Source organism: Prinia subflava, chromosome 3, assembly GCF_021018805.1.
Source record: "Prinia subflava isolate CZ2003 ecotype Zambia chromosome 3, Cam_Psub_1.2, whole genome shotgun sequence".
NCBI lineage: Eukaryota > Metazoa > Chordata > Aves > Passeriformes > Cisticolidae > Prinia > Prinia subflava.
In genome coordinates, this window is record NC_086249.1 from 15,523,846 (window position 1) to 15,550,739 (window position 26,894).

At 43.4% G+C, this 26,894-nt stretch overlaps 2 protein-coding genes across 7 annotated transcripts; one reads left to right on the top strand and one right to left on the bottom strand.

Annotated features, from left to right (window-relative positions):
* Positions 1-1,666: 1,666 nt before the first annotated feature.
* Positions 1,667-26,647, bottom strand: LOC134548842 (claudin domain-containing protein 1-like). Of its 6 annotated transcripts, XM_063393981.1 has the most exons (7): positions 26,527-26,647; positions 25,474-25,568; positions 8,952-9,123; positions 4,727-5,024; positions 3,420-3,527; positions 2,890-3,027; positions 1,667-2,809 (listed from the first exon to the last, which is right to left on the bottom strand). In XM_063393981.1, the coding sequence occupies exons 4-7, from the start codon at positions 5,013-5,015 to the stop codon at positions 2,589-2,591; spliced, it is 756 nt and encodes a 251-aa protein (XP_063250051.1). In that variant the 5' UTR covers positions 5,016-5,024; positions 8,952-9,123; positions 25,474-25,568; positions 26,527-26,647; the 3' UTR covers positions 1,667-2,588. The 6 variants fall into 6 exon arrangements, with proteins under 6 accessions (XP_063250051.1, XP_063250048.1, XP_063250053.1 ...); XM_063393978.1 differs by lacking the exons at positions 25,474-25,568; positions 26,527-26,647 and adding an exon at positions 9,497-9,633; XM_063393983.1 differs by lacking the exons at positions 25,474-25,568; positions 26,527-26,647 and adding an exon at positions 9,497-9,633 and having other exon boundaries at positions 4,727-5,052.
* LOC134548841 (G-protein coupled receptor 15-like) lies at positions 15,681-18,002 on the top strand. The gene has a single exon (XM_063393976.1). It carries the CDS (start codon positions 16,827-16,829, stop codon positions 17,928-17,930), a length of 1,104 nt encoding a protein of 367 aa, XP_063250046.1. The 5' UTR covers positions 15,681-16,826; the 3' UTR covers positions 17,931-18,002.
* Positions 26,648-26,894: the final 247 nt, after the last annotated feature.

Sequence of the window (26,894 nt, forward strand, 5' to 3'; positions counted from 1 at the left end):
AGGGCCAGCCCTCTTTCTGGGCGAGATTTGCCTCACCAAGATCCACTCTGATGAAGAAATCTTTACACAAGGACCAAACTGAAAATAATCCCCATCAAATCTGAGAGGAGACCCTCATTTCAGTTAAAATGATCCAAATCAAGGCTCAATTAAAGCCTCTTTTCTTCCTATCTGAGCAGAGAAAACCAAACATTTGTCTCAGGCACAGATACAACCAAGCAATCTTAGTTTTGCTGGTATTTAAAATGATGAAGAACTAACAGCACCTCTAAGATCCCCTTTTCTCCCTATAACAATTCTTTTGGAAGCAAGAAAGCCAACATTTGAAAACTGAGATTTACACTTCAGAAAAACAAGTGTCCCATATAAGAGGAGAGAGTGAGGGCATGGGATTTCCACTGCTCAGATTAAAATCACACACTATAATTATTCTGCCAGCTCCTGAAAAAAAAAAAGAACAAAACCCCATAAACTATACCAGATAAAATCAGCAGCAGTGTTTCCTCTCAAGCTGCAGAATGGCAACTTCAGTCCTTTTGACCCAGGCTGAGGCTTGCGTGCCCTAGTAATTCTAGCACATGAGGAACACGACAAGCTGAGCAGCTAGGCCTTATCTATCTAAGTCAGGATAATGACTCTGAAAAAGCACCCTATCACACACATCAGGCAGCACAGATTTTCACTTACTCTCAGATACTGCACAAAAGTACCACACCCCCTCTCATGAGGTTACAACTGGCCCAGACTTTGCAGGGGAGGAAAGAGACTGTTTAAAGAAGAAAAATGAAAATTACTCAACAGCAGGAGAAAGAGGATAATCTCGAATGGTTTGCCACTGCTTTTTCAGTGATTCTGGTTTTCATCATCATCTTTGTTTTACTTTGTAAAGGCTCCAACAATGATAAAAAAGAACCCTGTCACATACTTGAGGAAAAAAAAAAAGAAATTACACAAGCAGTTACACCTGATCTTCAGGGAAATCATAACTAGGGCTGTTTGCTGATCCAACAAACGTAGCTTGGGTAGAAACACCCACTAGGAAAAAAAAAAAAGGCAAAAAGGCACAATAGAAAAACAGCCATGAGATAAAAATGCCACTTTCTGTGTCATTCTCATCATCTAGTATCTCACTGAATCCTTGCCATCACTTCAGTTTTGTAGGGAATTATTTCTCCTAAGGCATACTTCTTTTATTAAGCCTGCAGTAAGGAAACAAGGTGAGTTAAGGCCTCAGAATTAAACAGTTCAGTCTTGGAACATCTTTTTCTAGATATGACATGTCACCCAGTCTGGCTAGAGTTACAGTGATTTAGAATAAATATAACAGTTTTGAACTAATTAGAAATTATGGGATCTTGTGACCACCAACGATGAGCAGGAGAAAATTTCAAGTTAGCAGGAGCTCAAGAATTTAATTTAAAAAAATCTGATTTAACGTCATTGTTTCTGGTGGCATTTCCATGAAAACAGAGAGTGATCTAGACACTGGTTCTACTTTCCCCAATAAAATCCACTCTAGATCTTTCCCTCACCCTCCCATCAGATTCATGCAATGCTGAAAATTTCTGAGTATTTATTATTACTATTATTATTGAATTTAAACAAGACGGGAAAAAAACAGCACCTTTTAAAAAAACCCTGTTGTGTGCTATACAGGATAAACAGGTGAGGTTTAAAAAAAGTTAAGTTTATATATGTACATATACACACATACACTAAATCAAATTAAAACCAAAAAACTTGTGAGGAGGTCATTTTCAACAAGAGAGAAGAAAGCCTTATTCCACATCAAGCAAAAGCACCACAAATTAAGATTAGAGTGCACAATCACATGTAGTGCAGGTACCAAACTAGCCTGGATCCTGGAAGCAGTGGAGCTACAGCAGGACAGAGCTCCATGACGACCATCTGATCCCACTCCTTGGCAGAAGGAAGTGCAGAGTGTGCCTTCAGGAGGGTGTGCTGTACAGGCACTGCCACAGCTGCCTGCTCTGACTCCAGCAGTTTTGGCAGATGCCACAAAATGCAGCAAACTAGTGATAATGGGAGGCCCAGAGCTGAACTACAGACTGATTCAGCTACAGTAATGCCATAACAGAGGTTTCTGAGTTCCCCCATCTCTCTTGGGTGCTCCCTGTAGGTACTGCCTGCTTCAGTCACAGAGCAGACAGCTCTTGATTATGTGTTATTTTTGCACTGAGGTTCCCATTCTTATGTACCCACACCTTTTCTTGTCTCTCTTCCACCCCACAACACCACTTCTGTTTCCTCCGGGCTGATAGGGTAATAAAATTAGGAAGGGGCACGTACACCTAACTAAGGGGAACTGTCAAAAACCAAATGTAGCTTAAAAATAATAGCAATTCTTAAAAAAAACCCAATTAAAAAACCTGTTCAAGTTCTGCAGACTTCTGGCAGGCTTTGGTCATTTAGCCCAGAGGTCTTTGTCTTCAGGGCCTGCAGGCTAAATTGTCTTGACTGGCAAGAAGCATGCAGTACATGATAAAATTCTGACTAAACGAAAAAAGTAGTGAGGGCTGGGGGAGAAGAGGCTCTAGCATGGAGAGCCCAGACTGCAGCAGCAGCCCTTATGCCACACGGTAGGCTTTCAGGAGGGTGAATTCCTTCCTGTTGGTGCGAGCTGCCCAGATGAAAAGCGCAGCTGCCATGAACTGCAAAGGTGCTGAGACACAGGCGAGGCAGAAGGACCAGCCGAATTCACCCCTCACATCCTCCGGCAGAGGCAGCTTCCTATGGAGCAGCTCAATCCCAGCCACGTAGCAGCCAACGAGGCCCAGCGTACACAGCCCTGTGGAAGGAAGCAGCAAAGCTCAGTGAGCTCACCAGGGGCCCTCCTGAGCCGCTGCAGGAGGGTGGCAGGACACTCACCTGCTAGGAAATGCAGGACTCCAGTGGCAATGGCCGGGTAAAGGCTGCGGCAGGCACAAGCACAGAGCCCAATCAGAGCCCCGAAGCACATGAGGCCGATGCTGACAAAGGGCAGCAGAAACTGCAATCGCCACAGATCTGCACGTGAAAGGAACACACGAGTCAAGTTTGCTGAAGATGGGCTAGAAAAAGATCTTCTCCCACCATCTCACACTCCCTTCTACCCTGCTGTTTCTGCTTTGTCAGACATTCGACATTCACAGTCAAAAAGCACCAAAGATTCCACTGAAACAGAAAGAACCTAATTTGTTAACTCTCAAATCCCTGTACAGCATTCACAGGCAAAACCCTTGCTAACACATCTATATCTTCCTTTTAAACTTTGACCTACTGCCTGTGCAACTGTAAAAAACAATAAATGGTGAGTAAGACCGAAAAAGACAGAAGCTCTCCTCACTAGTGACTGAATTTGAGAAACAGGGTTTTTTTAATTCTACTTGTTTATCTGCCAGAAGTGACAAGACACTTACAGGTCCGATTGAAATCCGTGCCACTGTTGTGATTTCCAGGCTCTATGTACTTCTCTACAAACTGATCGGAGAGGGAGAAACTGATGCAGTTTGTAGTCATATCAGTTTCTGGGGGTGGAAAAAAAGAAAAAGTTGCCATTAGGTATGTCCCCTCAGCCTTCCTTCCCCCCTTTCAAATCCTCCTTTCCCAATGATCTGAGCTACGCAGCTCCTCAGAATTCCATTTGTGAAAAAGAAATTACCCCTCCAAACAGACCTGTAGATGCTTCCCTGTGATGCAGTTGGCACAATGTGTCTGTTACAAGGTACTGCACTAAGGGATAGCATTCCAATATGCAGAATCTTCAAGCTTCCCTGGATTATCCACAGAGAATTGGGTCATGTGTAACAGACTGGCAAAGTACTGCGGTGGCGAACGATGCTCAGCTATGTTGTCACATATCCTTGAACTCAGGGTCCCTTAACTAAGGTGTGCTTAGCTCCACATGCAGAATGTGCTCTCGTACTACCAGTTAAATCAAAAACGGGACAGAAGGGCCTACTTAAAGAACATGAAGGATTTGCTTCTTGACACTAAGTTTCTGCCTCAGAATCTGAGAATACTATGCAGCAGAACTGGCTTAAACATCTTCCAAAATAAGTATTTTCGTGAGAGGGGAAAAAAGAAAGGTATTTCATGTATGTTTTTTTCTCAACAAAATGTAGTTGAAAGTACATCTTTAAGAGGGCTCAAAATTAAGGAGTTCGCACATACAGAGAGTACCCAAAATCGGCTTTGAAGCAATTAAAATAATTGTTTACCACATATTTTACCCCCCAATAATTTTAAAAAATAATACAAACATTTCACTCTATATCCATTCAAGGAGTCCAAGGCGTGCTGATGCAATGGTGGGATATTTGTGACGTGAACAAAGTGAATGACTAGCTAAAAGGAATGAGTGCCTCCTAGATAAAGGTATTGTCTTTATTCCATTGCTAGATCCCGGGATCTGCCCTAAAAAGAGTGTAACTGGTAGAGCAACTATAAATGTATCTCCAACTGGACAGCAGAGGCAAAAATAAAAATCAACCTTGTAAGACTAAATTTAGATCAAGTATCATGTGTCAAAACCAGAAACTGCAGCACTGACAGCCAGAGACCATTTTGCCCTTCACTTCTTCTGTTTTTATTTAAAATCCAACCAACCAAAACAAAAGCTAGAACTAAGCCTTGTGGAGGAACAAAGTGGCACAAATCTGTTCTGAGGAAGTTAACACACAGCACCCCAGGGAAGCCAGGGAAGTGACAACTGCTCCGGAGATACCTGGTGGGCTGTACCAGTGCGAGTTTTTGGGGACGGTGATGCACCTCCGCCACAAGCCGACCGTGCCGTTGCACCGGAAGAGCGCATCCGTGTACGTCTTCTCATCCGCGTCCTTGCTGACAAACTCCTCCCAGATGCTCCTGCCCGCCTCGGTGACGTTCTCGGCGGGGGACAGCGTGTGGTACTCGTACCAGAAGTCGGTGCCGATGGAGGCAGCCATGTAGATGGTGGAGATGAGGCTGAGCACGCAGGCGATCACCAGCGCTGTGGCAAACCGGTTATCCATCATGGCGCCTGGCTGGGGGCACAGCGACCAGTGAGCAGCTCTGCAAGTACAGTGTTAGCCAGCAGTGCCATCAGCCCCCTTCTGCAAGGTCCCTTCAGGACATGCACGTCTTCCTTTTCCTACCTGCTGCAATCAAAGGAACACTGAGCAAATCTACAGTGCTGGCCAGCATCCACTGGATCTGGGAGTTCCAAGCAGGGCTAATATCCTGGAGAGTGCTCTCCAGCCACACAGCACCACCAGCTCGCCCTCAAACAGCAACTGAAGAACAACAGCAACCCGTGCCCAAAGCAGATGCCACAGCTCACTGCCAGTCATGATCCCGACTGTAGGGAACGTCAGAGACTCCATCCACAACGCCCAGGAAGAAGACTTAGCTTTCCTTAAGAGATTATCAAGGGTAGAAGTTATTTTTAGCCTGCCACCCCATACGGCTTTCACAGCTTGTGTTTACAGCAAAGACAAGAACCACAGGCACGCCAAAAAAGCCTTTCCAGGCTGCTCACAAAGGGCAGCCATGCCAAGGAGCTGGAATGCCTTTAGGGAAGAGAGAAATGTATCCAGGCACTAGAGACAGAACATGAGGGAAGCACTGGACGACAAGTTTGGAAATCAAGATAAATGCTGCAATAATGCCACAATATATACCCTGGTATTCTTGAAGACCTAGAACAATGCAGGAGGGTGGCCTGTTCCATGGGAAAAATGTGACAAAACTGAAACGCCTTCATATGCTCCCCATGAGGACTTTGCTCCGTGTCCCTCCCTTCGGGGTCATTTACGTCCTCCTTTGTGGGGTCATGCTCCCAAATGGCAGACTCAGGGTCACAGGAGGCATGGGGAAAATACAAATGCCACACATGCTTATGACAATACCATGACTTTAATGAGTAACTGATTGGTTATACAAAAAATGTTTTGTGGCTGCAATACACCAGAGGACTCCTCTCAGATGCCAGTTGTTCTCAAGTGCTTTCAGTGCTTGATTAAATTTATGGATAATTATGAATCAGGCTTGAGGCACTTGCCAGAAAAAAAAAAAGAAACTAGCTCAGCAGCTAGAGGTAGGCTGGTGGCAGGAGCTACTATCTAATCAGCTCTTGTCTACTGCTTGCTCTACTTCTCTTCTCCCACACACTTTGATCAAAATATTTTGGTCTCCTTTCTTTGCAACTGAAGGAACCGCAACTTGAAACAGCGACTGCCTTAAACCTCAACATTCATAAGGAAAAAACAGTGAAGTGCCTCAAGTCAGCCTTGTCAGTAAGGAATTATGAACTAAGAAACAAGCTGCAAATTGAAGAAGGAAATTTCAAAAAGCATCAATGTTTGCTGTTAACAATACCATTCTTATTTCTTTCCCTCTCCATCTGCTCCTCTATTTGTCTGAAACTGGCTAACAAGGAGGAGAAATTATGTGTTCCCATATCATTTCCTCAGTTTCATTTCCATATTAAATGAGGCACACTCTCTGCAATATCCATCCTTGAACTGCATCCTTAGCAAAGAGAAAGAATAGAACTGATTTGGGGTGAACTGACAAGTTCATTTGAAATACTGCGAAGTTTGCACACCACAACTGTACTTAAATAATAATCTACAAGCTGTGAACTTTTATCATGTAATAGAAATATTGAGAGAGAGAACACATCGTAGCCAGGTTTACTTGTGTGGAAAACACAGAATCAAGCTCAGACTTGGAAGCAAATTCTCTGTGCAGTGGTTATGTACTTCCACTCTCCTTTGATATCCCAGCACCTTGCTCCTGGTAGACAGGACATGGGACAGGGACAGCAAGTTTCTATATATTTGTGACCTCACCATTCAGCCATACTGAGCTAACTGAGGGATCCTCACCCTTTCATTCATCACCCCAGAAGCAAACAGGGCAAGTGGCACCAGCAGGGCCAAAGCTCCTGCGCAGCCGCACTCAGAGCTGAGCAGATCTCTCTCAGAGCAAGCAGCACAACAGGCTGCTGAGCAGGCTGGTCTGGATTTTCCACTATATTGCAATCACATCTGCTGCAAGAGGAACCCTCTGCAACAGACTCCTCTCTTTAGACAGGGCTCTCTCTGGATGGAGGGATCACAACGACCCACAAGCTCCATCCTCAGAGCAGTGTCTGGTGAAAAAGAATATAACCAGGACATTACTGGGCCACTGATCTGCTGTCACTACCTTTCAATATAAATGCTGACAACGACAAAGCCCCATCAAACTTATACCTAACACAGAGAAAGAAAAGAACTGGCCCAAAAGTCTTACTTTCAGCTACATATCCCTGCTGCCATGTGCAGGACACTAGTGCTGGCAGTATCCCTACCAGATCACCATTAAAAAACAACAAGACACGTTTGGACCAGCCTCCAGTGTGCTGCTGTGCTGGCAGCACGGCAGAGTTGATGTCAGCTGGCAGCCAAGACCAGTTCATAAGCAAAATGAAGGCTTAATCACCAAGCAGCAAATTGCCCAGTGCTCTTTATCCACTTGGTAAAAGGGACATGGCAATGTATACACACTCAATCCTTGTCATGTAACTGCAGGCACAGGTAGAGAGCAGCCAAGGGGGCTACAGACCCCAAAACCTGGCGGGTGAATCTGTGTGGCATCTGTCCCAAAATGACTTTCAGTACAGGCAGGACACTGACAAGGCAAGAGTGGACACCAATCCCTTACAGTAAAGGCCCCCCCAGTGCTTCTGCCTAACACTTTAACCACTCACAGAAAAGATGAAGAACCCCACCACACCTCATGCAAAGCCTGAACCAGTTTTTCCTGCCAGTGGACCAGACTTGTCTATCCTGTCCATTCACTGTGCATATCCACTGCATCTTCATTTACAGGAGACACACTCCCCCTTAAATGAGGTGTCCCTTCAAAGGAGAGAACCATCCTGCCAGCCCCAGAGCGAGCTCAAAGGGAGCAGTGAGCACAGTCAGTAAGAAATAGTTACCAGAGAGGTCCATGAGGAAACTCACAGCGTGTTTATAGGATTATTGCCACGCTTTACAAAAGATTCTGTGCAGAGCAATGTATAGGAGGTGCTTTAGAATAAACTTACTTGTGAAAAAATAACATTACTACTACCAAAGATGACACTAATTATAAGGACACAAAGATTGATAACAAATTAAAATGCTTTTTATCCAAAAAGGCTGTCAACAAGAGCCTTCATTGTTTTTAACAGGTTTGTTCACACAGCTCAGACAGCACGTTTTTGTCTAACAGCAGAAGCTATTTCAGACAAGTTACACCTGAAACTAAGCTGTGCAACAAATTTAAGATAACACTAGGTGGTTGTAAACAGGCAAAAGTGCTTAATGAGATACTGCAATTATATTCATCTTTTAAAATAAGTGAGACACATAAAAATCTTTACATTTTCAAAAAAGAAAATTTTTGAAAAAAGATTAAAAAAAGAGAAGGTAAAGGCCAAACTGGAAGCAATACCCAACAGAATGACTAGACTGCATGCACTTCAAAGATGGGAAAAACAAAGGGGACAAGTCAGTAAAGTTGGGAAAGAAAAAACAGAGAACGGAACAAACACAAGCATTCTGGCAAAAAATCAACTCTAAGGCTGAAGACTGGACAGCCTTTGTAAGAAGTTACTGTACCATGGCAGAAGGGAATACAAAAACATGCATATTTTTATCTTGTTGCTCTGGTCACTCCTTTCAGCCAACTGCGGGTCACCACATTTAAGAAACTCCTTTTACGTGACATCACAAAGAGCCCCTGCTGCATTCGCTGGCATTCTCTCAGGAAATCAAAAAGGCTAGGCTTTTTGCTTAGCAATCAAAAAGGGATTAGGCAGAAGGCCTACAAGAGGGTGCCAATGTGGGGAGAGGACTGGAAACAGTACCAAGCTGGACTCTCCGTTCTATATTCAGGGCAACAAAAGGTTAGGAAAGATTGCTACCAAACACTTTTTTTACCTTCAGAGATGTTCCTTCAGGACACACAGCTCCGATGATTCCAGGTCTCTTCAGAGGCACGGCGTTGTCTGGGTCCTATGGCCAGCGGAGAGCACGAAACGCAAACTTCCCTTCTGCCCTGAGCGTTCCATTCATTCAGCTCCTTCCACACCACCAGCTCACAACAAGTGACCTGCAAGCAACGAGCACACCGAATGGCTGGACATCATCATTTTACTCTGAAATTACTTCACAGACATCTTCCAGTGCTATCATTAACGAGAAAAAAAAAAGATAAGATGGAGAGAGGAAATTACTTGGCAAGCCCTCACTCAGGCCAAGAGCACCTGTCCCAGCAGGACCAGCCCAGCCCCGGGCCGGGCCGGCCGGGCATCCCCACACAGCGCGACCGCGCCCGGGGGTCTCGGGCCTCCCAGGCGACAGCCCCGCGCGGGGGGCGACAGCCGCGGGCCGACAGCAAACCCGAGGGGAACACCCTGAGCCCCCGGCCCCGTCCCCCGCCTCAGGCCGCCATCCCCTCACCGCCGGCCCGGCCCCGCACCCACCGCCCATCGCCGCCGCCGCCGCCTCGCACCCGGCCCGGCCCCGCTTCCGCCCGCCGCGCCCGCCCGCGCGGGGCACGCTGGGAGATGTAGTCCTGCCTCCCCTTCCGCAGCACGCCCGGCAGCGCTTCCCAATGGCGCCTCATCACCCGTCCCGGGGAGAAATCCCTGCTCGAGTCCGGCCGAACCTCCCGGCACCGTGTCCTCCCCTCCTGTCGCTGTTCCCCTGGGAGAAGAGGCTGATCCCCACCTGGCTGCCCTCGCCTGTCTAGTTCTTTCTATTCCTCATGGTCGCTTGTAAAAATAGTGATGTGACAACCTGGCTGAATGACTCGAGAAAACACCAAGTAAGGGGGAAAAAAAAATCAGGAAAAATCGCAAAAATTTGCAACAGTGGCTCCATGCCTGACACCGGCCATTTCCCTCCATCCCTGTACACGAAACCATGGAAATGACAAGAGGACTCTGAAAAGTGGTTAACAACTCCCCTGGCTGAGAGACCTGCCCACCTAGCCTTGGCTTTACAAGACTCCAAACAGGCACATTAAAAAAACAAAAACAAAACAACCCCACACACAAAAAACCCCAGAAACATCCGAGGCTTTCACACCTCTGAGGACTTCTGGGGAATTATCCTGACCAACTCCTGTGCCAAACAGCCAGGTCAGAAACGAGGATGTAGAGATGAAAGCAGCCATAGACTAAACTTCTTGGGTTTGATGCAACATTAATTTTTTAATTTAAAAAAAGTATTAGAAATTATGTTTAATTTGAGAAATTTATGTCTCTATGCCCCACCTGGAACGTGGAGCTGTCTCAGCACCACCTCATAATGTAACTGTCTACAAAGATGTATTTTGGGATCTGTCTGGGATTTATCCTGGACTCTAAAATACTTGGCATCTTTATCAATAGCCTGGAAGAAAGCAGAGTATTGCTGATAAACCTCACAGATGATACGAGGGAAGGGTAAATAATGACATGGAGAAGGCACTGGGACAGGGTGACCTGATCATGCAGCCGGGGCAAGCAAACATGCATTTCAATAAGGTCATCGATGAGCTCATTAATTTAAAAGCAAAGACTAGAGGCTTTACTTACCTGCCATAAGGAAAATACATGGGAAACGCAAAATTAAAAGGAAAAATGTTGGTGAAGTACCAACTGTCAAGACGTGGCCCCAAAAAACCCCCAAGTTTCCCGTAACCTCGGATGTACAAACTGAGAAATCACAAGGAGGAGAGAAGTGGTATCACATCTAGAATTGCTGCTGGCTCTGCAATAACATATCTAGTTTTGATACACTGACAAGGTAGAGATAAACCTGAAAAGGGATATGAAAATCACTGAGCAATTAGAAAACCTCTCTCGATTAAATGTATCACAGAAGGACAGTCAATTTTATTTATAGAAGAGAAGTTTATATAAGGAATTAATTTATTGAACTAAGGATTTGCAAGACTATGAAATACATGTAGTAGCAATAGGGAAGAAAAAAAACCAGGAACTTTTTTCCGTATACCTGGAAAAGCTATTGAAGGTTGATGACAGAAAAGATTAAAAGGAAAAAAAGCCAACAAAACCCCTGTGTATTCTAAGCTGTGGTAAAAGCAGAATCTGAACCATTTACTGTAAAGTGCAATGAATTATTTGACACATCTTCAGTTTTTCTGCTAAAGCTCTAATTTCATAAAAATGAAAATCAAATCTGAAGAGCTTTGCATTTTGCATTTTGCATTTGCAGCCATTTCTACTTCCATTATTAAATTAGGTCTCTTCTTTTGCCTAATCTGCCCTGATCAATATGAAATGTGCAGCTTCTCAAAAGCATCCAGAGTGAAGAGCTGCATTTTCCTTTCATTTATTTAAAATCATATACTCTCTACAGGTTTCACCTTTTTTTTTTTCTGGAAAAATACCCTTCCATATAGTAAGAGTAACCCAATAAAAACATGACAAGTGAATGCACGGGGTCATTCCTTGCCAACAACTGCCTTTTTTCTTTTTTTTTTCCTTTCACACCTCCTCACAGTGTGCCTCAGCAAAACTGCCGGTTGATCAGTTTAGTTACAGAATAGGATCAGCTGGGAAGGTTTTCAAAGTAGGAGTTTGCTCTACTGTGCACAGGAGAGCACAAAGGGAATAATGCTGAGGGCTATAGCATAAATGCTGTTCCTGCTTTTTGCAAAAGTGAAGTTTCTTTGGTAGCAGACCTGGAACATGAGCATTACTAACTTCCCAGGCACTGACAAAGAGTTTAACTTCAGAGTGCTGCGAACAAAACAAACAAAACCAAACCCCCAATATGTTGCAAAAATAATTAGATTGTTTAGTACAAAATGTCTGTAATTTTAGTTCTTGCAATCTAAGGAAATAAGTAAACACTTGTAGGAGGTGGCACCATCTGTATTAAATGAAGCTGATACAGGGCAAAACAAGCTTCTTCACGTATCACATTCACATCAGGAGTTACTGATTCAGACCTGAAAAAGGTATTCAAAATTCTCTCAGTTTTTTCCAAAACTACTAGCTGATTTACAAGATGTCACCTCCCCTAGTAAATATTCTCTTTGCAATAACAAAAAGGGCAGATTTAGTTTTAGGCACCAGCTATGAGCATTTTACACAGCCTGATTGAGCAGAAAATCATTTTGATTCCCTTCAGACTTCTTTACACAGTTTGCCTGGTTTTATTTCTGCCTTCTTTATTTTTCTTTAATATTTTTGTGGCACAAGACACAGTAGTATAATTTTCACAGACAGAAAACCTTCTAGATATGCTTCTCCCAAATACCATGAATATGAATAGCATGAGGCATTATAATATGACTCTGTGTCAGTGGTCTCCAAACCTTTTTATTATGTACCTTGTCAGTAAAAACTTTTTGAGCAGGCAGGCCTATTAAATAGAAATATTTTTTTAGAATTATACACATGTAGTACAGCACCAATAAATAATGTGCATTATACAACTTACACAAAAATATAAATTAAAAAAAGGATGAGATAAATGACAAGAAACAATAATCAATATTTTAAAATTAAGTGTACAAAAATATTTTCTTCCTGCACTGCATTTTGTAGACCGCTGCTCTCAGCGTGAAACTATTTCAGTCTATCCTGATGCACTCTCTCAGTGCCCATAATTTTACCTGAATAGGTTCCACCCTTTTCTCTTTGTTGAGACATTAAACTTCCATTGGTTAGCCTTCATGTGATTGCTTCTGAGCCTGCCTTCAACTAGCCACAGCACAGTAGGGCAGTTTCAGCCAATTTAGTGTGGGGTTTTTTCTTTTTTTTCTTTTTTAATTATATCTGTTTCTTACATAGTTTTTAAAATTATTTAAAAATCATTCAGAAACTAGTACACTTTATTTTACAGCCAAATGAACCTCTGTCCTTTTCAGCATTTATCACTATTAATAATTTACAGATATGTACCTTACTTTATCTAGATGCCTGTGCTTATATAAAAGTGCATGTACAAGCTGGAATAAAATGACGTTTAAACTAAATGAGGGTGAAACAGAGGGTGTTAAACAACAACAACAAAGAACAAAAAATAAACAACCCAAAAAACTACACCCACACCTTGCTACATGAAATGCTTCAATTGCAGAAATTTGTAAGGGGGAGATCGTGTGTGTTACAAAGAAAATCAGCAACACTGGCTACTTCCTGTGCATTTTTCCCACAAATTACGTGACACTTTACCATAACACTTGTATCACAGGCAGTACAGAACCATGAACAAAGACATGAAAGCTTTTCCCTTGCTGCTGCTGGAAATACCTCCGCATTCCTATGAGGAAGATTTAAGGAACGATGCAAACTCTGACCTGGCAGACCTCACAGGTGCATTTGAGAGAGGCAGAACCATCTGAGAAATACACAGTTTAAAGCAGATCTGGCCAAATGCAGTGCCACCATCACAGTACCTGCTCTGATTGCCTGGTTATAAAAGTTAAGTTGGTTCTCAGGTTCAGCACTACTCAGCACGCAGAAGCTTCATCTGTTCAGAGCTGTGTCAAGGGCTGGACAAGATGGGTATCCCAAATGGAAGAACATGCACCCAAGCAAAACCAGTAGCTGGTTGCTTCAGCAGAGTATTTTTTGGGGGAAAAGGGTTTGCATGTATCTAGAGAAGCCTGGGAGGAGGAAAATGATGTGGAAATATAGGAGTAGGATGAGGAGAGGATGGAGACTGTCCTCCTGAGCTTTATGGAATATCTATGCAGGAGTGTTATGAGAGGAATTTCCATGTGCTCGGTATTTTTGATAGCTTGGCTCTGTTTCAGGAAAGAGAGCTCTGGGAAGACCCTACACGATGCCCTAAGTGAATCACTATGGCATAAAAGCATCCCAGACTATGGACAAATGTGCCTGCTGCTGCTCCACTTGGATAATCAGATCACTTTATCATTCACAACAATGCTTTAGATTATCTTCAAAAATCTTCACCCAGATAAGGGTGCTTGTATTGCTTGTGGAATACAGCAACATGCAGTGACATCCATAAGTCTGCTTAGAGCATTCAAGGAATACAGAGCAAATTAAGTAGAGCAGAGTTGGTCCCTGTTGGAAAAGGACTATTATTTATTTTTTTATTTCAGTGAGTAAGGTTATTAAACCATAGGGAGACAACCTAGTGAGGAACCACAAACACAGGAATACATAGACATAAACTTATCTTTATGATGCAAACATAATTTTCGTGTTTGCTCTGAGATGGCGAGGGAAGGAGTGAGTTTCAAGGAGTGTTAAAGAGTGTGCAATGGAGTGAAGAGAAGTTTGTGTCTGATTTCTAAAGCTGGTAACTTCTTGTAGGCTGTTATTTTCTAACTGCAGAGTAAAATAAAACATAGATCCACCTTTGCAAGAGAGACAGAATTAATGTAGGACTGAGTGTTGGGTTCAGCTGGTCTCTTGCTCTAGTACCAATAGAAAGAGAATGCCTCTATTTCCCAGTGCTTCTTGGAAAAAACAACCAAAACAAAACACTAAAACACATTCCTTGAAGCAGCAATAAGCAAAGATCACACAAAATTCACCACTGGACTGAATTCATCAAACACTGTTTTTGTAAAGTGTAAGCTACTTGGGCACTTTTACACAAGTCTTGGCTGAAAACTCAGTATATTCTTTGTACTCTTCAGATGGCGAGAGGATGATTTTTAGCCTGTTTTCTTGCAGGTTTACACTTGATGTCACTTGCATGCCAATTGCAATGTCCTCATTGCAACCCGATTTGAAGGGTTTTAGGAGTTTGGTTCCGTGCGTCCTTCTCCCAGCTTTGCCAGGGAAGAAATAAGCTGGCACACAAATGCATACAGTAACTGACCACTGACAAGTCTCTCATAAAGAAAAAGACTTGCAGCAACAGTACCTACTCACTTTAATCACCACAGAAGAGACTTTTACATTTCACTGAAAATAAGAATTGTGTTTTAGGCAATCAGGTGCAGGAGATTACTTCTAGAATAACAGTGAGTCATTTTACAAATCTATGGAGTTTTTTTACTCTGATTCATGAGTGAACTAACTAAACAGAGTTACTGCCTCTTACTAAGAAGAGGAGTGATTTCTAGGATGAATGCTTAAAACCCACTTTGAGATGGCAGGAAGATGACTTTTAGCTTGTTATTCGTTACAGGTTCACATTTACATCTGTGGCGTACAAATCAATCATCTTAGCCAGGGTGTTTTTATACACCTTGATCTTTTTTCAGAGTTTGTGATGGCTGAATTACACTCATTAAGTTAATGTTTACACGTTCCATAAAAATAGTCAGCTAGAGTCCACTAGTGCCCGACAGATAGGAAGGCAGTTGTGTATAAATGGGTACTTATTAGATATCAGAATATCTACACGTGAGCCAGTGCCCACCCAAAGACCCTTCCATCCAGCAGCCAGTCGTTTTACAGCAGCTCCTGCTTTTCCAGGTGTCTGGAAGTCTACCAGGCACCTGCTGCCCAGGAGCACATAACCTGAGCAGTGGGAGAGTGAATCTGAGTGCATCCCGAGTGCACTGGAGGGACTAACCCGCTGTGCATGCAGTTGGGAGCTGCTCTTTGCATGTGGAGACACACACAGATGCAGTCTGTCTGCCTGGGGATGCAGCAGGAAGCGATTTCCTCCAAGCTTTGAGAATCCTGGAGGCCCCCCGGTCTGTGAACATGCTGGTGAGAGGGAGAGGAAGGAGAAAATGAGTTTATTTTTAGAAGAGAGGAAGGATGATGAAGACCAATAGTGCAAGTTTCAAATTAGTATGCACTGACAAAGCTGTAATGAATTCAGTAGTTTTAAAAATGAGAATTTCTGTTTGATTTATGCCACGCTGAAAGGGCTGTCTGCAGGGTAAGTCACAGCTGGAGCAATACTGATATTGCAAATGAAAGCTGAAGGAAATCAGAGCTCGTTAAAACGAGTGCTGTGTATGAGAACAGCTCAAGAGCCCCACAGGCTGTGCAGCCAGAAGGAGAAGGAACAAACCACTGCTCTGGAGTCCAGGACTACGGCTGATAAGGAGGGCTGTGCAGGGGATGGGAGCATCAAGCCAAGTTTCAAATGGCAGAAGAATATACAACACATTGGAAAACTGTTCTCCAAGCTTCTAGTACATTCCTAAGGTTGGGTGTGGAGAGTCCAGATCTAGGGGACTTGGCAGGGCTGCAGGGCAGGAGGGGGGCACTGGCAGGGCAGCCAAGAAACTGGGACTGATAAAGAACAACAGGGCAGAATGGACATAGGAGTTTTAAATGTTTCTCCCTGCATATATTCATACAAGAGAATTACTTTCAAACAGAAAACAGCAATCATAAACGGTCAAGTAAAGTAAAAACCTCCAAGCCTCAGGAAAGTCAGACTTGCCCTGACAAGCAATTTATACAAAATGTTTTGAATTTTAGATAAAGGTTGGGGCACCTGAATTCACTGTTCTCAGAGTTCTTACAAACTGGTACAATCTCAAATTTCTTCAAACTACCGATATACTTTCCTAAAAGAAAAAAAGTTCAGAATCTCAAAAACTACCTTCCCTCCACCTGAAAGAAAAGCAAAACCTGGAGCCAGAAAATGCAAAATGGAGATAGAATCAGTAAAACTAAACCTGATTTTTAAAAAAGCCACACGCATTTATTCTGAAGGCAGGGTTTTGATTAATACGATGCTCTTGTTGCTTGTTCGTTGCTTATGTAGAGTACAAATTACGTCCCCACAAAACCACTTTTCTCCTCCCCTCTCTCCCCCTCCCCCTGCTCACTGACAAAATGTTTCTAAAGAAGGCCTGGAAGGGAAGGGTAGGGGAAGCTCAGAGCCTCTCACAGCGAGAGGATGAGGACAGCTGGGCCAGAAATGGAAGTCCCCCAGCTGTCATCCACGACTACAGTCACCTTCAACTACGATGACTACTACTATGATGACCAGTGCCCGAACCACCACCTGCAACATATGTCTACTTTCCTCCCTATCCTTTACAGTGCCGTGTTCCTGGTGGGCATTGTTGGCAACTCAATCCTGATAGTGGCCTTGATCGTCAAGCGACGGGTCCAGAGGCTGATTGACATCTTCATCATCAACCTCGCTGCATCTGACTTCATCTTCCTCACCACACTGCCTTTGTGGGTGGACATGGAGGTGTCGGACAATGGCTGGAGGGCAGGAGCTTTCCTCTGCAAAGCGAGTTCCTATGTGATCTCAGTCAACATGTACTGCAGCATCCTGCTCCTCACGTGTATGAGCGCTGACCGCTACCTGGCTATCATGCAGCCCTCCATCGCGCGACGCGTCAGGACAAGGTCCTGCTCCACAGCACTCTGCATCTGTGTCTGGTTGTTATCCTGCTGCTTGGGCGTGCCAACCCTTCTGTCCAGAGAACTGAAGAAGCAAGATGGAAAGACTCACTGTGCAGACAAAGCCGTGACAGAAGCCAAACAGTTCATGTCACTGATGCTTTTAATCCTGGCCTTCTTCTTCCCGCTGTTGAGTATCTTAACCTTTTACTGCTCCATCACCAAGAGACTCTGTGTGCACTATCAGAAGGCTGGGAAACGTGATAAGAAACTGAGAAAATCCATCAAGATTGTCTTCATTGTAGTGGCGGCTTTTGTTGTCTCCTGGGTTCCTTTCAACCTTTTCAAGCTTATGACCATCCTTTTGCGACTCCTAAAGCAGCCCGACTGTTTTTCTGGCACGGTTGCTCAGATGGGCATAAAGGTGAGCAGCCCTTTTGCTTTTACCAATAGCTGTGCCAACCCTTTAATTTACTTTTGCTTTGACAACTACATCCGCAGAGCCATGCTCCAGTGCCTGTGCCCACAGGTGAAAATCAGCAGCAACAGCTCTGATACCCTGGACACCCAGCTGAGCCATTCCTTATCCAATTTTGTGGCAGGGGAGTATGCCACCAGGATGAGGAAGCGCTCTGTGTCCCTCTGACTGCGAGCTGGGACTGTGGAGGAAGGCACTTCTTTCCCCCAAAGGTGGCAGGAAAAGAAAGAGACGAGCAACAGAGGCAGTGCAAGTGTAATCCAGCCAGTGCTTCGGGTGGGAGGGATGTTGCTTCCTTTTAAATGCAGATAGATGGAATAGGAAACCTTAATCACAGAATTACTTTACAATGATTGCTGTGACAATGCACGGGGTGTAAATGTGAAACCATCATACCAAGAAATAGCTACAAATGCTTATGCTGCAACCCCAGTACAAGTGTTACAAACTACAGAGAAGAACCGTGTGATTCAGTCAAGGGCTCTCCGAGACAAGCTTTGAACTTATGTGCATATAGGTTTTTATTCTGTGCAAGAAAAGCATCCCGAGTGTTTCTTTTTGGTTCCTAGCTTGCCCACAAATAGTTCACAATGTTCTCAAACCAACCTGATCAATTCTGGGGTTTTTGGAGGATTTTTGAACTTAGAATTCCAATATTTTAATGAATTTGTGTATTATCAGTTCTCACAACTAGAGTCTTGTGCATTTGAAGTCTCAGCTTCTTATTACAGCATTAAATCTTTAGTTTTAATCATAATAATAAAGTGTTTAACCCCTCTGATTTCAGAAAAAAACAGACTTGAAGGCAGATATACCAGGAGACAAGCAAAACCATACACTTAACCTTTCTTTTAAAGAAAAGAAGACCAACAAAAGCACACTTGTGCTTTTTAAGACTTTTTTGAGACACTTGTGCTTTTTAAGACCTGACTCAATTTCTGATTACTTAGTCAGAACTAAAGAGTTGTTATCTTCTACTAAGGAAAAGGACCCAGTGAGTTCTAGAGTGAAAGGTAACACACATGCAAACCTTCTAGAAGGCTTCAAAGGGAAGACAGCTGTATCAGCTAACACAGCTCATGAAAAAAGCAGAGAAAACCCCTGGAGACTGGGCGATGGAAGTGGTATCCCTCTGATGTAACTGCAGCATGTGTACAGTCACCATGGCTTTTCTTTTCACACCTCTGTATTTTCTAAATGTCCTTAGATGGGAATAACTCTTTTGGGTGTTATAAATAAATCCTGGTATTTGCATTTTGTATCAAACCTTGTTGAACAGTTGAGCTGCTTTATGTCCGCAGAGAAATGAGAGCAGGGGCAGTGCAAACCTGGAAACCAAGGTGTGCACACCTTGCCCAGCTCCCCAGCCAGTTCCACACCGCACCACTGGCTAGCAGAGCAGGTGGAGAGCTGGCTCTGCAGGCTCGGGGGAGGCAGAAGTGTCTTTCAGCAATTGCTGGTGGCAGAGTGCTCTCTGGCACACAGTAGGATACTGGGATGCTCACCTGAGCTAAAACGGGAGTATCACAGAGACACACACCAGCTTTTTGCTCTCCCCTCCCTTCACTGCATGTGTTTGTTTCCTCCCTCACTACTTCTTCTAAAAGATTTTGCTTTTCTTCCTCCACATGATAGACAGACTTCCCTTCCCACTCCCACCTAATTCCCAAACTCCCTATTCAGCCTTACACATGAAGAGCATCAACTGTTCCCAGACCTGCCAGGGTTTGAGGATGAGACCAGTGTCAGTTCCGATTTTAAAGTGATAAAGTTTTACATTTATTTACAGTGACCCTCAGGAACTGCTGTCTCTCCTCAATGTCTTGTCCTCTTTCTACCTTTACAAGTGTATAACAAGAGCCCCCCCCCTTTTTTTTTTTTTTTTTTTTTTTTTTTTTTTTTTTTTTTTTTTAAAAAAAAATAAGCCCAAGATTTGCATTTCAACTAAGATCTAAGATATGGTTTTTATTATAGAAGAAAACCAGTAAGTCAGATTTTTTCATTATTCCCTCAATCCCCACCCAAAGCACTACAATACTTCAGAACACATTCAATCTACACGACTTTAAATACTTCTATTTAGAGCTGCTGGTTTCTTTCTTTCTTTTTCTTTAATATTTCAAAATACCAGATCAAATTGGAAAAATTACTAAGGAACTTCACCAAGATCTCATGCCTGAAGCTTTAGTTTCTGGAAAATAACAAATAAACTTGATAAATATTGCCAGTCTTGAGGAGAATCACGTATAAATGCCAAAGCAAATGCTACACATGAGCAAAGAAATAAAAGACAGAAGAGGCAACTAATTTAGCAAAGAAAAACTTGCCAGATTCTTTCAGACTTTCATCCAAATTAGTGTAACTTACTTTCTTGTGAGCTGCAGGTCATTTGACACTTTCATGACATGGTAAATATTAATTTCAATTTTTTTTTTAAAGAATAAACAACCAATGCTTGAACAGCTTTACTTCAGGAACTTTTACTATTCCGTGTTAACATTTATTATTTTTTTGTTGGCACTAACATATCTTAGGATGATACCAAAATTACTGTGATTGAATGTATTTAATGTGGTAGACTTCAATAATGTAACAGGATGCCTATTTTATCTATGTTAAAAGAATTGAATGACGGTAAATTGGTTTGCTACGTAAAATGGAAATGGTGCAGTTCTGATATGACACCTGCCAAAGACCTTGGCAAGTAATTTGGATTGGGCTTTTTTCCCCCACAACATTTATTATTTTAAAATAAATCCAGACATTCCTGAGGTCAGGAGGAACTTGTGAGTAGTTTTACAAACTGTAAGCACAAATCATTACGCGTCCCAAAATGTCAAACTGAAACGCTTGGACTCAATGCCCTTAAAAGTCTTTCCCGATCAAAATGATTCTATGATTCTTGTCTGGCTTAAAAGGCTTCACCCAGTTAAGGAGCACATTTCATGGCAAGTGAAGAACAGAAAGCAGAGAGCCACAATCCTGCAATGGCAAATCGATCACCTCAGGCTGTTTACCAAATATGTCAGCATTCTGCATATTGTCAGAGAAAGGGTGATCAAGTCATGAACGGGAACAAAGAAAGAGCTCCCTAAATCCACAGCGGATGGAACCGATGTGTTAAATGGCCCCAGAAGTAATTACAGTGCTACCAAATGTCACACACAGAGGTGGCTGGAAACCCCTAGAAAACCAGAAAGGGCCCACGGTATCTCATCTAACATTTTAACATTATACCACAAAGCCTGCAATTAGTGCACTCTAGGTCTCAATAAAAACCCAAGCAGCTGCTCAGTTTGCAGGTGCAAGTGTTCAGTGTGCTGCTGGAGTGTCGCTGCAAGTGACAGGAGCTTTTGGAATAGTCCAGTCTTACTAAATGACACAGGGGGTTTGGCCTCAAGCATCTGGGCAGCTAAGACCTGATTTCATAATGAAGTAAAAGAATGCAAAATATGGGAGATGAGAAAGCAAGTATATTGGAAATCAACAGCCTTCAAGAAGAAAGGCAGCCCTCCACCTCTGAGTTGGTAAAAAATAAGGCAGCCTTCCACCTGTGAGTTGGTAAAAAATTCCTGCCAAAGGCCAGGCTGCTTGTGTTGGTACTTTTTTATAAAATATGCGTTGAAACATACAGGTTTTTTTCCCAATTCACCTCACTTATGTTTCTGTGATGGACTGCAGCAGCTTTGGAAATTGAGGCCACTTGTTATGGTTTGAGAGCACTCAGCATTATCAAGATCAATCATCTAAATAATGCATTGTGGCCAAAATACATCTTTTCAAACTTCAAAACTGTTTCATAATTAGTTAGAGATCACATTCTTAGTCAGAATCTCCCAAGATCTGGTAAGTAAACATACATCCTCTGCTGTTTACTTCTCACATTTTCTAGAGTACACGGGATTTTACAAGAGACATCTCAGCAACAGATCCCCAAAAAAAAGGCAAATGTTTCTCTTCAAATTTGGACTGCGTTTAGCTGCTTTGGGGATGAGAGTAGGTCACAGGGATGGTAAGGTGAGAATTCTATCTCAAAGAAAATGCTTCCCACAAGGAGAATTCGGGGGCTTTCATTTGTATTCGCTTCAGAACCATTGCAAAGCATTGATAGCCAGAAAAGGTGAATGCTCACTCTCTAAAAAGCAGATCCTTCAAAAGTGAAGTGGATTCAATAATATCAGGAAATAACTGGATGCATCCAAATGTTACTAGTCAATTCTGGAAAAAAAACCAAAACAAAACAACCAAGCAACGTTCTGTCTTCTACTGGACAATGGAGTCCCCAGAACCTGATGTCCTCTTTCTTTCTACACAGATAAAACTAGTTAATATGAATAGAAAAGAATAGCTGCTTCTCAAAGGATGCCCTTTCTTTAACCCCCAATTTGAGGCAAAGAAAACCAGACTGTGAAACTGTGTGTCATCTGCTCAGAGAATGAAACTTGGTCAGTGGTTTTAAAATCCATCCAAATTTTCTGCCTTAGAACTGTTATACAAAATGTCCAAAAAGTCAGACTTTAAATGCAAAGAGCAGCTTTTTCACTGAGAAACACCGTGTATAATTAAGTACAGCACAAATGTTTGCCATATATAGCACCATGCACCTGACTTGACCACTCACATGAGTTCCCTCTATGCGCTGCCTAGGAGAGTGCGTGACTACAATCACCATTTCCCCCATCATACATCCTCATCCCCCTCCTCCTGAAACCACAGAAACTTGTACTCATGCCTCCCACAGAGAGAAGATACAAACCATTACCAAAAAAAAAAAAAAAGAAGATTAAAAAAAAAAAGAGAGAGATAGAGAAAAGAGACAGGTGCATCTTTGGTTTTGCCTGTGTTTGAACCTGTGGGTGTTACCCACCATGGATACAATCACGCTACCTCTAAAAGGTGTTGCAAATTAAGAGTAGAAGCTTGGCAGCTTTCAAGAAACACATGCACATACATAAACTTCTGCTCTTCTCCTGACCAGCCAGGACACTATGCACAGAGTGGTGCTGAGAGGCAGCAACAAATGTGCTGAAAAGTGCAGTGACATGCCCAAAACCTCAGCTCCAGAAAACGTGTCAGATATTATGAGATCTAGTCAAAGAACATGGTACTTCCAATCACTTAGGAACACACTCAAGTAATTGAAAAACTTTTTCAGATATCTCCCCAGAAGAGAGAAGGCGGCTTTGGAAATATCTAGAGCTAGAGAAGAAAATAAACCTTGAACAACCCTCATAATCCCCTAGCTTCCAGGACTTGTGTTTTGGCAACTGCATTGATGGTGTTGTGACACACACTTTTGTACAGCCACTTAAGAGGCTGTGACCTTCCTAAGGCTATTAAAAATGTCTGAAACCCCTGCTGATTCATAAAGGAGAGGTAACTCTCCTACTCTTAATTTTTAAGTACTTGTGCAACTGGACTATAATGATGCTTATAGGTCCTTATTTCCACTCTTGTCCAAATAAATACTAATTAAAGTCAGTATGGAAACTGCTGATTTTGTTGTAAATCAACTGGAATTTTATATGACTAACTTCAAGAAAGCTGGGGTTTGGCTGACAGAGAAGACTAAAAGCCTAACTCACAGACTACCTACCCAGTAGTGAACCCAGCTGGATTAGTGTGTCTCTCAGAATTCATGCTAATGATTCATCTCCAACAGCTCTGAAGAGCCGTGAAACTCCTAATTCTGTGGCCTCACAGAGAGAGGAGCCATCCAAATACGTGCTGCTGGACTAGGTTTCCTGATGCTGCTGGCTGCACCTTCCTTCAAGTGCCTCTAAGCAACTTGGATAAAGCGCAGGGCAAGGTCACGGTGATTTAGGCATCTGTGTTCTCTGTTTAGGCATCTCTGTTCCTGCTCCTCTCCTGTGGCTGTAAGGACAGGACAAACTGTAGTGTAAAACCACAAAGGCTAAAGTGTCTGCTAACAGCTGCAGGGTAACTACCAGCGTTTGACAGAATGTCTCATGTTCATGGAGAGGACAAATAGTGACATGCATCTTCTTCCTTCTTCTCTGAAAAAAACAAGCCTGTGTTCTGCCTCACGCTCCAAGTGGCATTACCAGCACAGCTGGAGAAGGCTGCAGGCAATCCTCTGGTTCACTAAGAGCAAACACTGAACAGATTATATTTCACATGCATCTGTCAAAACCCATAAGGGTAGGTAGCCGTCCTTTATCCTCAGAACTCACAAAATTCACTGAAAATCATGAGATGCCATGCAAAGCTATTCAGAGGTTCCTTTTATTTGCTTTTGAACTTGTAGATTTACCCTTTAACCACACGCTTTCCTTGCCCACTGGAAGGGAAACAAACATTCCTTTAAAAGGAAAGCTGAAGGGTTTTGGGGATATAACCACCTATTAGCATCACATATAGCCAGTCCACTCAGGGGACAGACATGCTGCCACATACCAATTTAGGTGCTTCAAAACCAGGGTTTTTATTTACTCAGTTATTTAAGTCAGGTCTGAGATTTGCTTCAAGGGAGTCAGTCATGAACCCTGGTACCCTGTGGGCACTCATGTGGGAGCAAATGCATGTCAAGAACTGAAGTACTTTCTGCATTTGTGCTCCATATTTTGATTTTATGTGTTATGACATGAGTCTGTAATGTCTGCATTACCTGCCAGCCCTCTGTGCTGGATAGCTGACAGTGAGCTGCCCAAAAAACTTTTAACAGTGCCTACTGTTCTTGTCTTTTGATATAAGAATTTTTCTCTAGGTTTACAGATGACAATTGCCTGCACCATACTTCTAACACTGCACATGAGCTGGAAAAAAATTACTGACCTATGGGGAGTCAATTTAACAGAGAAGTATTTCTTTTCCTCTCTCCTTCACTCCCATAGGGAACCCTCCACAATAATATATGATGGAGCAAAAGGCACTTACAATTGAAGTGGAAAAATTTTAAACCTAACTGCTATTAAGAAGTCCAAAGAAGAAGGATGAGGTTTATATGAACAAAGGGTGTTTTTAGAAACACAGTTAATCAGATTAACGACTTTTCAGATGAAGCATTGCTTCTCAATGAATAGTAAAGCATTACATGCCATGTGTACGTATGTGGATTTTACATAATACATCTTTATTTTTCTGGGGTATCTATTTGGAAAAATGGGTAACTCCAAATAAAATTATCAATTTCTCTCTCCAGCAAAATCTACCAGTTATTTTTACAAAACAGGACTTCTGTCAAGTCAACCTTATCATTAGAATAATAAAAACTCTTTTCAAATCTAAAACCCATAAGTCTTTTTCTGACCAGAAAGGGCTTAATTAATTACTTAGATGGCTAAAATAATTGTATGTAGCTCCAACGTTTTTTGCCACCCCAAAAGAAGAAATAGGAGACTTCCCACTTCCATGCTGAGCGAAGCAGCTCAGAAACAGGGGTGACCTGAAAGGCTGAATGGGCCCACAGCCACAGCGGCAGTTTAACTGACAAAGGCGGCATTAAACTGAGGACAAAACAGCCTGTGGCTATTAGCCAGGTTTGATTTATGTGGGTTTCCTTCCTTAAAAAAACCCAAACCCAAACCAAAAACAAAACAACAAAAACTCTGGATTTAATTGACCACAACTGAAAACAGATTCCTCCTGCAGGTCACACAGCCGCGTTGGCTGTGTTACAGTTCTGTGCCCTCCAAGTATCAAAGCTGATCTGAGCACAGCGCTGGGGAGCTGCTGCTGGAGGGAAGGTTACCTGGGAGGGTCTGTGCTCCGCTCCAGAGGGAGCAATCCGTCACTGGCAGGGCTTGTAATGTCAGGCACCCCAGAGAAAAGCATGGGCAATGACACCTTTGGAAAGAAGAGAAAAATGTTACAATCAGGAGAAAACAACCATCTTGAAGTATTTTTTCTAAGCAGGGAACTTAATGCACTTGTTTTCAAACACTGGGTCACTCACACATTTTCCCTCACATCCAAAGTTTTTGTCTCTCGAGTGAAATGAGAATAAAACAGCCCCAAAACCAACATGTGAACCCATTTAACAAGGGTGCTACAGTAAACCTGGAGATAGGAAGCTGTGAATATAAAGGTCAAGATAAACGATCTGTGCTCTTCACTGACATGTACAGCAGCAGCACTTGTAAATATTTCTTCTGTTAAGATCTCCAGTAACCAGTGCAGCTCGGGGTTGATAGCAAATGTTCTCTAAACCATTTCCAGATACACCCCTGTATGGCAGTGAGCAGGTTAATGCTTCTCCCACAAAGTACGAGGTGTACCTGATGCTGTGGTGTATATCTGAACACCACCGTCTTACGGCACTGGGGAACTTTAATAAAGCAGTTTTATCACAGCTACTGTCAAAACAGCTAGCTTGGACTTGTGCTGCAATTTTCTAGGTTTTTGAATAGCAAACCCAGGAACACTTTAAGAAACATGTCACAAATAAACACTTTTAGAAGTGCCCTGGTCGCATATCACCCCCAAATCTAACCAAACAAACAAACAAATCTGCAACATGGGATCATCTAACTCGGCACACCCTTTCTCCCTCACAAAAAAAAACTGTCCGCAAAGCACAGCGCGGTCACTACACGCCCAGACGAAAGGAGCCCCCACCTCTCTGGGGAGCCCGCAGGTAAGGGAGCAAACACATGCGAAAAACTTAACAGTGTATTACGGAAACAACATCCAAACCCTCCCCACCCAACGCCGGCCCAGCTGCAGCCTCTCAACCCTACCCCGGCCCATGCCCAAACACGCTCCCCGTTCCACGGGGTCAGGCGGTCGGCAGAGGGGAATTTACCTGTCCCAGCCTCACCAAAGAGCGGGATTACGGCTATAAAACCGCTCCTCCCTTCCTCCAGCCGCTCCTGCCCGCCTCCCGCCTCCCAGAGCATCCCGTGCTGGGCTGGGGAGCCCTCGCCCCCGCGGGCAGCTCCTGCCTCCCGGGCGTGCTGCGCTGGCCGTGCCGGGCAGCCGGGCTCGCGTGCGAAGCGCGGCGGCGGCGGCGGGGCCGCTCTGAGTCAGCGGCGGCGCCGGGGCCCGCGGGCAGCGGCGCTGACTGATCCCGGCCGCCCGCCCGGCACGCAAGGCTGCCGCTGCCCCCGCGCCCCTCCGGAGCCACCCGCTGCGCCCCCGTGCCTTGTCTCCTTACTGACTCCGCGTACCCCT

What these genes read in the sequence shown, in the direction of transcription:
- LOC134548842 (XM_063393981.1), bottom strand. Translation starts at nt 5,015, where the DNA reads ATGATGGATAACCGGTTTGCCACAGCGCTGGTGATCGCCTGCGTGCTC. An exon ending in CACGGATTTCAATCGGACCT is followed by an intron (nt 3,028 to 3,419) that starts GTAAGTGTCTTG and finishes TTTCACGTGCAG; the next exon opens with ATCTGTGGCGATTGCAGTTT. An exon ending in AGTCCTGCATTTCCTAGCAG is followed by an intron (nt 2,810 to 2,889) that starts GTGAGTGTCCTG and finishes TTCCTTCCACAG; the next exon opens with GGCTGTGTACGCTGGGCCTC.
- LOC134548841 (XM_063393976.1), top strand. Translation starts at nt 16,827, where the DNA reads ATGAGGACAGCTGGGCCAGAAATGGAAGTCCCCCAGCTGTCATCCACG.